This window comes from Colletotrichum siamense (assembly GCF_013390195.1).
Source record: "Colletotrichum siamense strain Cg363 chromosome Unknown KSG_Cg363_contig03, whole genome shotgun sequence".
Taxonomy (NCBI): Eukaryota; Fungi; Ascomycota; class Sordariomycetes; order Glomerellales; family Glomerellaceae; genus Colletotrichum; species Colletotrichum siamense.
In genome coordinates, this window is record NW_023501016.1 from 6432007 (window position 1) to 6445306 (window position 13300).

The window sequence follows — 13300 nt, forward strand, 5'->3', positions numbered from 1 at the left end:
CTCAAGCTTTCCCTCTGATTTTCCACCATTCACGGCTTGATCCTCTTGCCATTGTTGCATTGCTACGACTGAGATGAAGGTAACTGCTCAGATAATACTGTATTGTTACGTGCCCTCAATGCTGACACGATGAAACCAAAGTTGATATCTTTCATCACCTTGTCTCTGGCAGGCCTCCTGACCCCGCCATGCGTCGCAACAGTGGCCGACATACCAGGAGCATTCGGGCCAGTCTACCCGCTCACTCCGTCACCCGCAGGTGACATCTCCAAGTTTCTCAAGAGCCGCCCCAGCGACTTTGTGCACCCCGGAATCTGGCATACCCATGAAGACCTCGAACGTATCCGGAATGGTGTACTTGAGGGCAAAGACCCATGGAAGTCCACCTTCGATGTATTCAGCAACGACAGCTACAGCCAGGCCTCCTACCAGATGAAAGGACCCAAGGCGGTGCTCTCACGTGGAAGCATAAGCAATCACACCAGCTTCACTTCTGACTCTCGTGCGGCATGGCAGAATGCGCTGATGTGGTACATCACCCGCGACGAGGCGCACTGGAACCGGAGCACCACGATCCTAGACAGCTGGGGCTCTACGCTTGTCGATATTATTGGTACGGATCGATCTCTGCTCATCGGTTTAGAGGGCGACCTGTTCGTGAATGCGGCGGAGATTATGCGTTGGGAAGGCAACTGGACTGAGGCCGGGGCTAAGTGGCAAGGCGGCTCGGGGTTCAGCATCCAGTTGTACTGGCTCTTCTCGCGGCAATCTGTCGCTATTGGGCAGGCTAACTATGGGATGGCGAGTATCAAGGCTCTGCTGAGCTTCGCAGTGTACCTGGACGACGTGACGCTCTACAACTATGCCATCAATGAGTACCTGAACAACCCTTGCGCGGGCTTGTACTCCATGTTCGACCAGAAGACCGGACAATCATCCGAGTCCGGTCGTGATCAGAGCACGTGCCCCAGACATCACGTTCAGGACGATTTGAATAACTGACATGTCCTAGGCCACACCATGACAGGCATTGGTTGGGCTGCCACAGCTGCCCGAGTTGCGCAAAGTCAGGGGTCGGACTTGTACAGTCAAGGTGACAACCTGATCCTCAAAGGAGCCGAGTACACGGCAAAGTTCAACTTAAATGAAACGGTGGAGTACGACCCAAAGTGGTTCCGCTGCGAGGCGGTCCTCGTCGGCGGGCCTTGGGCTGCCATCTCGCAGGAGAAGCGGGGTGTCACTGCGGACAACCCAATGTGGGACATTGTCTATTACCAGTACGTGGTGAAGAGAGGACTGAAGGCCCCGTGGACGACGAAGGCGAAACAGACTGCAGGACATGAGGGGCCTTTGAGCAGAGTTGACCATCCGAGCTGGGGCGGCCTCATCTGGGCTTACTGAAAAGATTCCAAGATGTACATATGAGATAAGAACTGCATGATTGTTGGTACCTTACCGGAGAAAAAACAAGCTGCTTCTTCCATTCGTGTCCCATGGAGCTTATAACTTCATCGATTCAGAAATCATGAGGTTCTGGTTGGAAAGTTATGCATGAAACTTTCACTAGCCATAGTCACGCGGCTTGTTCCCAGCAGATTGTTTAATGTTCGCTGAAGACAACACTGTCCGATTATGTTCAACATACTTGCAAGGTTTGTTGATTGAATATGTACGAATGGGAACAGGCGTGCACTCCTGATAACCCAACTATGAGACGTGGAATAAGGTCAAGAAAGTGATGTGAATGAGTGAATAGAAAAGAAACCGTCCACAGCCAACTCATGTGCCACAAGAACAACGTTCGTTCCTACTCGCGTCTGTAGAGGAGAGTTCCGAATCCAAGTTGATCATAACCACCGCTGTTCGGACCATAGTCACCACCGCCACCCTCAGCACCACCGGCGTCCTTGTTGACGAGGTCGCGCATCTGTCCACTCCACGAGGCGTTCAAGCCTTTGATAGAGTCGTAATGGGCATAGATGAGCTCCCAGATGGGTCGTAGACCGCCGCGGCCGGCTTCGCTAATGACCGTAGCCGTCCCGTGGCTGTTTGTGAAATTTGCGAATGGGACATCATATCCTAGGTTGTACTTAGCCACATATTCCGCACTAAGATCATGTTAGCCAATGTTAACTTCGATCCCAACGTCAACACCTACCCTGCCAGAATTCTGTTGTCGAGGTATCCGAATAAGTCATCTCCCTGGTTGTACGACTGCTGGGCAAAAACGCCAAGGAACGCGAAGTCGAGCAGAGCGTGTCCCTGGTCTCTGCCGGCTTCCTGTCCCTGACCCAAGGGCTTCTTGGAGCCAGCTTCCAGGTGAATCTTCCAGATAGCGTTCTCGATCTGGCCGTTGCCAGCCCCGTTCTTGAAGTAGTCGACCGCCTCGTTGTACATAGTGGCGTTGTCCGAGAGGATTCCGATGGCCTGCATGGTACACATGTTGGCCAAGTCCCAGTTCGCCCAGTAGTGATCGATCGCGGCGCCGTTGTGTCTGACGAAGAAGTCGTGGTTCATGGGGTAGAAGACGCTAGTCAACATGCTAGACAGAGCATCCAAGCCTTTCCATCCGCTCCAGTCGCGGAGAAGCTCCCCCGCGTTGGCCAGTTGGTAACCGTAGATGCCGCTGGCGAGGAACTTATCCGAGGAGCCCCAGATGCGGAGCAAAGTGCTGCTCCAGGCGTCAAGGATACGACCAGCTGCCTCCGCGTGAGTCTCGTTGCCGCTGATCTTCCAGTGGACGGCATTGGCGTAAGCGGTGGCCGCATCGCGGAAGAGAAGAGAATAGTTCTCCGTGCAGTCGCTGCCAGAGCCGCGGCAGAGCGTCTCCACCGGTCGAGGGGTGTAATCGGCGACGGCGCGGACGGCGAGCTTGTCCCAGCCGGTTGTCCATGGCGCGCGGTTGGCTTTCAGGAAGCCGTTGATGCGTTCAAAGTCCTTGGCGGTGTGGAGGAGACCCGGGTGAGCGAAGGCTTTCTGAGCATTGACATCGCGAGTGACACATGCACTCGCCAGCGAGGCCAGGGCGAGGGCCCAAGAAAGGAAAGTGAAGTGAATGTTGAACCTCATCTTGCCGGATGACAGGGGTAAACTGTGGGGTTCAACGACCTGAACGACTTGTGGTGGCAGGTCGCTCATTACCAAAATGGAAGACGAAAACAGAAGACCTTTATCTACCCTCATCCCTTTCGGACATCTAATTCCACGCTGTTTCTCGAAAAATGAGAAATGATGGAGATGTCGTAACCGCCCCGCCCGGGACTTTTCCCGCCTTGCTCGGTCGGCAGACAATTTCCATGGTGAAGCAGAGTACCGGATGGTTTTCGCATCTCAGTTGAAGAAAACCATGGGAATTTTGATTGTTTCCCTACTAGGCCGTGAAAGTCTATCGCATCCGAGATTTAAGGGGTGTGTCAGCTGAAGGCAAGGTTTAGGAGGTGGGCCGGGGTAAGGTCCCACTGCCGATCCCGTTCGGCCCTCCTGAACTTCATTTAACACCGGAGCCGGCCCCGGGCAATGGCCCGGTGTATGGAAAACTTTGACTGTTCGTAAGTGATCGTTCTATGATGCCTGCCTACGAAAACATATTTTCGCACCCAATGGAATGAGATTGCATATCTCGATGGCTAGAAATTGATCGTCAATTGCAGCTAACATTACTCTGAAGCTGTAGCTCTGGATGTGCTTGAGCTCACAAGTCGCAAGATCCATCATACAGCTTAAGTATCGTTATCACCACCTTTTCCAAGTGAGTTGATGATAACATGGAATACCTGAAACTTCAAAAAGTCTCCCTGGCGGTTGATTAGCAACATGTTGTAGTTCTTTCGTCACCTTCAGGCTTCAATTGTGTCACTCTCTTTTTCCACTACAGCTAAACGAAAACCCGACGTAAGATTCTAGGTGATCTACCCAAGGATACCAATTTGCGTGATGCTGCTCTGCTGAATGCTTTGATGCACTCAGAACCTTCAACCACAAGAGACTTTCATTCTAAGCAATTGCCTTCGAATTATATCACCGCGATGTTTGATCGGCGGTTGTAAACCATCATCCCACAATCAACAGGCTGATTAGCGCATATTGATTGTAACCGGGCGCATGCCTCTAAAAGAGCCATCGAGTCAGCGCCAGCGCACAGCCACCTCCACGAAGATAGCCATAAGGTGCTGCTGCTAATTGCCTCTCACCTGCCCGTTTTTAGCCTTTCTAAACTGGTTCGAGGCAAGCTCGTCCCAAGTTTAGTGAGGGAAGGCCGGCTCTTGCCCCTTGTTTATCAATGCCTTTGGGGTACGTATCGCCCACTGGGCCTGAGACAGCCTACTGGCAGACGTCATCTGACCGTCCGGTGTCCTGTCGCGTCTGCATCCAGTGCCAGCGCATCAACAAGACTGGCTGGTCAGATCTCATCGACATGCAGCGCAACCTCGTCTTTTCCTAGGGTCTCAGACAACCTGCTTTATCCTCAGTCTCTCAACCCCATTGCATCTCCGTCGAGCAGCGTCTCATGGGCACCGTTGCCGCCGCCAAGCGCTTGCTCGCACGCAACCCCCTAAGCAGATACCTCCCGCCGCTCAACTTCATCACTCTCCACTATGCATATTTCATTATCGTCTGTCTTTTGTCGTCGGTCATCTTCTGGGCCTCATCCGATGCCGAGTTCAAGGTGAGCTACACCGACAGCCTCTTCCTCGTGGTATCTGCCATGACCGAAGCTGGCCTCAACACCGTCAACCTCAGCCAATTGACGACGTGGCAACAAACAATCCTGTTCCTTCTGCTGCTACTCGGAAGCACGATATGGGTTTCCATTTGGACAATCTTGGCACGCAAACATGTTTTCGAGAAACGCTTCGATGAAATCGTCCGAGCAGAGCGTGCCCGCAAACTCAGCCGCCAAGGCAGCACGATATCGCTGGCATTGCCACGGCTTCCATTGACTCTGCCAAAGCTTCAGCTCGCACTTTCTTTCGGAAAGGCCCAGACTGTGCCGCCTCCAGATCAGGCTTTCAAAGGGACTGAAAGCCGAATTCCAGAGACGCACCCTCCTCCGGATTACCAGGACTCAGACGCCACCGAAGGTCCGTCGCCGCAGTTCCGACGGGCCATGTCTTCGCCAGACGTCAACACGAGAGACAAGAACACGCCCAAGGATATTGAAGATGTTGCAGACTCCCAAAACCCAGGTCATATTACGTTCGACGACACACCACACCCAAATGCCACGCAGGCCACCTCGACTGGTGTCTCTGTGCACGGCGATGGAGTGGCCCTTTCATCAAGGAGATCTGCCAAGGCTCCCACAGACTCGGCCGATATCGACCTCGACGCTCGGCACTTCTTGAAGCACCGTTCCGCTAGTCGCAACGGTCAATTCCACGACCTCAGCAGCGCAGAGCGTGATCATCTCGGCGGCTGCGAGTACCGTGCTCTCAAGGTTCTTGCCACCATCGTGCCTGCCTATTTCTTCATGTGGCAGTTTTTGACATCACTCGCCCTCGGAGCCTGGATGAACAATTACATGCCAAATACGGCAAGGGCCAATGGAATAAACCCATGGTGGCTTGGCATTTTCAACGCCGTCTCGGCCTTCAACAACTCGGGCATGTCACTGCTGGACGCCAACATGATACCCTTTCAAGATGCATACTATGTCTTGATTACAATGGGTCTCTTGATTCTAGCAGGAAATACCGCATACCCACTGTTCCTCCGTCTTATCATCTGGAGTTCGCTTCGAATCCTCAATCTTGCGACGCCGCAAGACGCCTTCATTGACCTTAAGGCCACTTTGGAATTCATCCTAAAATATCCTCGTCGAGTTTATACAAACCTCTTCCCTTCCAGAGCGTCTTGGTGGCTATTCTTTATGCTTTTATGCCTTAATTCCGTGGACTGGGTAGCTTTCGAGCTTCTCAATATTGGAAATTCAGTCATCGAGAAGATCTCAACTGGTTCTCGTATCCTCGATGGCTTGTTCCAAGCCCTAGGTAAGCTCGAACTTCTCCAGAAAGCTTCATCAAAGGTGTCGAGAGACATGTACTAACCTACCTTTCAGCTGTGCGGTCTGGTGGCTTCTATGTTGTACCCATCTCGGGGCTCTTCATTGGACTCCAGCTACTCTATGTCATCATGATGTACATTTCCGTATATCCCGTGGTCATTACCATGCGACACTCTAATGTATACGAAGAGCGGTCACTCGGCATCTACAGGGACGATTTGGAATCGACTTCAGAGCCCGACCCAGAGGCAGGTATGTCGCTGCTTCCTTTAGGAAGCCGGCCACCAACTTTAGCCCGTACCACTAGCTTTGGTGCAGCATCTGCCCGTCCTTCAGTTTTGGCTCGCCGTCTAAGTCGCTCTGGGCCGGTCTCTGACGCGCGACGTGCGTTCAGGAGCACCTTTATGAGTTTCCATGGTGTTGGTGTTGCGCCTCCGAAACCTGGGGGATCTGGCATCCCAGGACCTGACCAGCCAGAAAGTCGCATCAGTTTCATCAGTCAGCAAGTCCGTGGACAGCTCGCACACGACCTTTGGTGGTTGGTCCTGGCGACCTTGATCATCACAATTATTGAGACATCCAAGTTCATCAAGGATCCTGTCACGTTCTCTGTTTTCAACATCATCTTCGAAGTCGTGTCGGCCTATGGCTGCGTCGGAATTTCGGTGGGGCTCCCGACCGATGCCTTCAGCTTTTGCGGCGCATGGCACACAGGCAGCAAGCTCATATTGTGTCTTGTCATGCTTCGTGGAAGGCATCGAGGGCTGCCGGTTGCACTTGACCATGCAGTGCGGCTCCCAGGTCGTCAGCTGCACCGAGACGAGGAAGAGGACCAGCAGATTCGGAGGAGCAGGACAATTGAGATTGAGAGATAGAGCGACTTCACCAGAAAGATGACTTATGATTAGAACATGGACCTATAGTATCAATGACTTTACATGAATCAAATCATAGCTGAGAACCTCCTCGTATGATGATAATGATGAAGATGCGAAGACAGTATGCAGGTTGACCAAAACGACAGAATATGTATTGGGGAATATCATCCAGAATCAGCGAAAGAGACAAGCCGCAAAGAACGATGTTCGCTAGATACAAATAAAACAATGCGTTGCAGCCGGACCAATTGCTCAGATCAATGAATACATGCCCCAGTCCCAGAGTGCTGAACCCCGCACATGATGAAATGCCAGATGGATAAAAGATGATAAAAATGCAAGAAAGATAGCGTGTCACACGAGAACTCATGCAAAATGTCGTTGGGAATATGTATCGTCATCACGTAGGCAGAGCGATGCGGCCTTGGCGAAGTCGGGCATATAGAGTCGTTCCGGCTTTACCAATGGGCACGCTAACGCCATGGATAACCTTGAAGACGTCAGAACATACCGTCAGGCCAGCGCACGGGGGAAAACTTACCACGCTGCAAATGATCAAAAACCAGATGACGATCAACATGGTGTCGCCGAGCTTCTTCGCATCCGCCCGCTGACCATCCTCATCCGTCAACGTCTCAAGGAACTCGAGACCGACGTACAGATAGAAGATGGCAGAGATGCCGATCGGGCCGAAATACCCAACGAACAGAGCTTGCCCGGGGCCACGGATCTGGCGGATGTAGCGGTGCAGGCCCAAGATGACAGGCAACCGCCTGAGCAACAAAACCAGAACACCCAGCGCGACGAGACGGCCCGGGCCGATCAGCTCAGACGTCCAGAAGCTCTCCCAGGGACACACGGCGCCGAGCCACATGAAGATGGCCATGTTGAGCATCATGTCCACGGCGGGCTGGATGGGGTCGTTGAGCGTCTCGAGGCGGAACCAGTCGTTCCACGTGAAGGCGTTGCCGGCGATGAAGCACGCCAGCACGTCGTCGCTGCCGACCATGCCGCAGGTGCCGAGGATGAAGATGGCCATGCCGATGGGGAAGAGCAGGAAGCTCTCGCGCTCGACGTACTTGTAGCGCTCGGCCCAGTGGAGCAGCTTCTGCGCGAGCCAGCCGACGACCCAGCCGTAGAAGACGCTCATCAGCACGACGTAGATGCAGGTCTGGCCGAAGAAGAGGCGGATCGCGGCGGCGAAGCCGCCCTCGCCCGATACGGGGTTGCCGTCGCTTTCGGTGTACTTGATGAGGTACAGCGCCAGGAAGAGGAAGGGGTACCCGAGGCCGTCGTTGGCTCCGGACTCGGCGACGATGATCTGCTGCAGGTCCTCCGGGACGTTCTCATCGGCGAAGCGTCCCTTTACGATGGTGGTGGAGAGGACTGGGTCAGTTGGGGTGACGCACGCTGCGATGGCGAGGGCGTGGACGAGGGGCAGGTCCGGGACGAGCAGCCAGACGATGGCACTCGTGAAGGCCCACATACCGATCATACCAGGGCCGAGAAGCAGTGAGAGAGACTTCCACTCCTTGCGGAGGTAGCGACTGGGGAGTTGCACGCCGGCGAGGACGAGCTGGACACCGAGGACGAGGCGGCTGAAGTCGAGGGTGACGGAGGCGACGGCATCTTCGGACACGGCGTATTCGCCGGGCTTGATCCATTTGGCGACATGAGTGAAGGCGACACCTCCGAGGAGGGAAACGACTTGAGTTGCGGGTTAGCTCATGGATCTTTAATCTCCGATTTGTTGCCGCATGAGAAGAGATGACCACAGAAGGTGCGAAATATATCTTCGACTTACGGGCTTCAGACAGGTAACATGTCTCCTTGATGAGGTAGGAGAAGGTGCCGAAGAGAACGAGCCAGCCGCCGAGAACGCTGATGACGACGTTGAAGTTCGTTACGGCGGACCAGTCCATGTCTTCTGCCAACAGTGCGGATCGGCTCACGTCTGGGTCGGAAGGCCTTAGGATGGACAACGGGATCGGGGTGCTCGGGTCGCGGGAACATGAAATGAAAATGCCTCACGGTCTAGGGTCCGGCTGTCGAGGTTCGATGTTGGCAAACAAACGTAGGAAAAAGCAGGCTGAATCTTCGCTCCTCTGCTCACGCAAACGGGAAAATCACACACTCACGCGGGGAAAACAAGGGGAAAGAAAAGAGGACACAAATCGACACCGCCTGACAGACAACCAACAATAGGCACTTGGATCACAGGAGGGGGCATGGGACGAGAAATGACGGTGTCACTTCACCAAATCTGGGGGCAGCACGTGCATCGCCTCCTTCGCGGTACTTGCGGCTCGAGATATCCATACTTGGTATGCGGTGCGGGCGGTGTAGGCGCCGTTGGTTGGTGAAAGGGGAGGCAACCCGGCTCCGGATAGATTCAGCGCGTGAGATCTTAGTTCAGACGGCCTGCAATGAGGTATTTTGGGCCTTGGCACAACGCAGTGGGTCGGACGCCTGTAGCGGGCGCTCTACTCGCGCCAAGCCAAGGTCATCCTGACCCCCCAGACTGGTCGGCATGTGCCACATCCCCGGCCTAGTCTGTGCAGCTATGCGGGGTTATGTATTAATCAATGATGCCGCGGAGAGCGCCTGATCAACCATTCTTCCCTCCTAGGAACCTTGTGGAGATCCAGGATGCAACTCTATTGCAACAAAGGCGCAAATTATCAATTGAAAATATGACTGAACATCATCTTACAAGACACCAATTAGGTCCAGGAAGTCCTCCGATTTAATCGGTCTAAGGGCAAGATCCAAAGAGCTTTAAGCCGTTGTCACGTTTTCCCAGCAATATATCCGAGTTCGACGGCCGGCATATCCACACTTTCCCGAGAGGCGGCAGGAGTTTGTATCCTGCCATAAGATGTGACCCGATTCTTCTTCGTGTTGACCATTCTGTCTTCTTCATTGTCTTGGCCCCCAGTCAGCTTGACAATTCATCACAGGTATGCACTTCTTCGTAGCGTATGAGCATCATCACTTACAGACAAGGTAACAGCACAGCTTCAGTATGACAGGAAACCAGACCGCAACCGCGATCAACTGACCAAAGCCCCAATTATTGATATTGGTTTCGCTTTTGGGACCTTCTCCAATCGCTTTCAAGACGTCCCAAAAGACCTTGATTTCCACAAGAGATAAGACGCACATTGCGAGAGTAGCGAGCTCCAAGAGCGCCCAAAAGACTTTGTACATTGGCTTAACAATAGGTACCATCTTCTTGGGGAGTATACGAGAACGAAGCTGGTCATCACAACGGTTGATAATGGTATCTGAAGTCCAGTCAAGCACGAGACAGCCCGAGATTACATATATGAACTCTGGGTGCCTAGAGTTGATGAAGAAGAAATGATGTGGTTGCGTAATGGGATTCCGTACCGTATTGCTCTGACGAAATCTCTGACAAAAGGTCATTGGGTCAGCATGGCTTCCGCAGCTTCCAAGATTCTCAGCGGCACCCTGGAAATGTGGCAGTAGAGTTGACGGGTCGATGTCCTTTGGAAGATCCATGATAAGCACCAAAATGAGGTTAGCAACGATGAACAACAGAGTGTACCACCATCGCTTTCCTGATGCATGAAGGGCGAGCTGGACGAGAAGAAGCGGATAGGATCCTGCTGCGACTATTCCCCTGAGAATGGTATCGTTCGTTATCCAAGAAACGACGGTGGGAATGTTTGCGAGACCTGTTCCTTCTTTGCCCCGGAAGGTGGCGATCGCTGCGACAGCAATAGTAACTAAGAAGGCAGCCTGGGTCTCTTGGAGATCGACGATTGCACGTCGGATAGCTTTAGCAAACGAAGTACTCGATAAGCGTTGCTGCGAAGCGTGTGACTGCTCAGTAGAGTGCTTTTCAGTATCTCTGGATATAAGCAAAGCTGCGTAGGCCCAACTCTTGACCCAGCTCGTTGTCGTCTTCAGGGCAAAAAAGAAGAAGAACGCGAGGCCGAATTGAAAGAAATAAGCAATCATAATCTACGTAATACTTGTCAGCTGGCCATCTCCGGCTGCGAACCGTTATACTTGCGTAATCGCAGTGATAGGTTCCGTGGTATATTCTTCTCACAGTTTCTCATAGCCAAAGAATGGGAGGGAAGAGTGATAACTTACTCCTGGTCCGGCAATGTCGTAGTCAATTCCTGGATCAGAAAACCCGCAGTAGTCTGTGCTCATAACATTGGCAAAGCTGCGAATCCTGGAGTTACTGACTGGATGTGATAGGAATTCGGTGACATTCGGGGAGCAACCTCCAAACCGGGGGTCGGAGCATGATTCCAAGATGCACGGGCGATATAATGCGAAAGGAAAATCGAAGGTGTTCAAGTTGCCAAAGTTGAGCACTTTATTCGCGCTGGCCATTTGAGTTTCATTGATGGTGTCATTTCCTGGGTCAATATGATGCGATCTCGTGAGAATTGACAAGGTGGCCAGAGTCATGCAGTTCCAAAGAGTTTGTGGAGTCTCGAACATGGTGCTCGGGTCTCTGCGCGCCTCTCGACAATTGAAAGTACCATTGGGAAGTTGGCACCCATCGGCAATGAGTCTTGCAGGGGTTTGGGGGTTTCGGATAATCGCGTAGGGGCGGGTTAAATATGCGTTTTCCCACTGCAGCCAAACACGAGGTATGTGATATCCATCGACGTGATGATCTTCAAGCATCGCCACGGTCAGGTTTTCGAACAAACGCATTCCTCTGGTAGCCATTGTGAAATCAATTGAACGTCGGAGTGGAACTGAAAATTCAAAGCCATAGACGGTGATGGTAGAAGATAGGTAAGTTGAGATAGAATGGATCTCGCCATCACCTGGGGCAAGCGTGCTTTTGAACGCCTCGCAGTCTACCTTACTTAGACTCTTCGGTCGGGCCACATGAGTCTTTCATCCAAAGATAGCATCTTCCTTCAGCTTTTCTTTTTCCAAGTTGATCACTCGGGATATCTAATTGGAAGATTTGCTTTTTTGCACTTTCTGGTCACCCCAACAATTGGGTGAGCGACGCCGATGTAATGAGACGTTGATCACCAATGAATTGTCGGGGATGGTCCAACAAAAAGGTCTATTCGCCAGTAATTGCGCAAAACAAGTGCCGAAAGTCAGTGGCGCCACAGATCTTGGCGATCTTCAGCTGCCGTGGTCTATAAAATGTGAGACAAAATGTAGGCTGTACAGGGCCTCAGCCTCATATCAAGCAATCAAGATCAGGGCTATTGGTCATACTTCTTCAACAGAAAGTTTGTGATGACGAAAGCTTGGCATGGACTTGTTGAACTCGAATGTTTGGATATCCGATCACTTCGACTCTACAGGTTTGGTCTTTCAGTCTTGCAGGTGAAACAATGCCGTCTGCAACGTCCTGTGACTAGTTGCCTTGATTTCATCGACTGGATGACTGGTGATGTTTGGTACTGTGGCTTTTCCGGCACTTCAGGGTGAGACACATGCGATGTGAATCAAGCTGGTGATTGTGGCGCACTGGGCTTTCTGCGAGGCTCTCACTAAAATACACCATGTTGATCAATTTCGAAGGAATGAATGAGTAAGAAGCACAGTTTTCTTCTTTCTTTTAAAACAGAAGTCTACCGAAGTTTTGCTCCAAGACAGTCAGGATTCTGATGTCCTTGGCACCTTGTCCATGCCAAGGGCTTAGACGGGGCAAAGAACCGGTCCTGCAAGTGATACGGTGCATTTGGTTCCAACCTTTCCTACACAGCTACCAGAAGTGCAGCTGTGAACTTCTCCGTTCTGGGAGCAGACACCAAAGGCCGCACACACCCCAGCCTACACCTTGTCAATTTTTTTAAACCTACACTCTGCTTCCGGCAACCTATGTATGTAGAAGGGAAATACTCACGGAGATAGGCATGGCAAGAGCCAGCGCAGCAGAAACGAGAGCAATGACACGCATCTTGGGCAACGATCGTAAAAGTCCGAGTATGTGTTCGAACTTGGGCAAAGGGTGCTGGGTGCTGGCGTTGTTGATGACAAAGAAGGTATTGACACTGAATGACTTTGAGGAACTGTACTCTAGAAAGAGATTTTTCAACTTGGGAAGTCTTGAAGCTGAGTTTTATACACTTTCTCTCATCCGGATACTTATTCGAGAATGCCTTACATCGTCGTCGGAGACATAAGAGTTCGGCAAGAACTTGCTCCTTTGGTTCTACCGGTTCCGAGAAAAACGGGGATGACTCGCTCCGATTCGCCCGTACCCACCAACTAGCAACGGCGGTCAATGTCTCTAGATTATTGCCAAGATGGTGTGGCATTACCGTGTGCTCATTTGATAACAGATTGGACACAAGTGACTGACAAGAAAGTTAATCAATACTGTATCGAAGACTTCCCAGCTATACGTTTAGTTGTTAGTGGTTGAGAACATGGGCAATGTATGAGGCGTGCTCCA

The 13300-nt window shown here is 52.0% G+C and overlaps 4 protein-coding genes across 4 annotated transcripts; 2 read left to right on the forward strand and 2 right to left on the reverse strand.

The window, feature by feature from the left end:
* Positions 1-129: 129 nt before the first annotated feature.
* On the forward strand, positions 130-1401 carry CGCS363_v005718 (uncharacterized protein; the record flags this gene model as incomplete). The annotated part of the gene is made up of 2 exons (XM_036637567.1): positions 130-949; positions 1013-1401. 2 exons carry the CDS (start codon positions 130-132, stop codon positions 1399-1401), a joined length of 1209 nt encoding a protein of 402 aa, XP_036498793.1.
* A 406-nt stretch (positions 1402-1807) lies between these two features.
* On the reverse strand, positions 1808-3069 carry CGCS363_v005719 (uncharacterized protein; the record flags this gene model as incomplete). Its single annotated transcript, XM_036637568.1, has 2 exons — positions 1808-2108; positions 2159-3069. 2 exons carry the CDS (start codon positions 3067-3069, stop codon positions 1808-1810), a joined length of 1212 nt encoding a protein of 403 aa, XP_036498792.1.
* A 1438-nt stretch (positions 3070-4507) lies between these two features.
* On the forward strand, positions 4508-6879 carry TRK1 (High-affinity potassium transport protein; the record flags this gene model as incomplete). Its single annotated transcript, XM_036637569.1, has 3 exons — positions 4508-5990; positions 6059-6256; positions 6323-6879. The coding sequence occupies 3 exons, from the start codon at positions 4508-4510 to the stop codon at positions 6877-6879; spliced, it is 2238 nt and encodes a 745-aa protein (XP_036497775.1).
* Positions 6880-7282: 403 nt separating this feature from the next.
* CGCS363_v005721 (Na(+)/H(+) antiporter 2) lies at positions 7283-8804 on the reverse strand (the record flags this gene model as incomplete). The annotated part of the gene is made up of 3 exons (XM_036637570.1): positions 7283-7372; positions 7424-8589; positions 8687-8804. The coding sequence occupies 3 exons, from the start codon at positions 8802-8804 to the stop codon at positions 7283-7285; spliced, it is 1374 nt and encodes a 457-aa protein (XP_036497776.1).
* Between the last annotated feature and the right edge of the window lie 4496 nt (positions 8805-13300).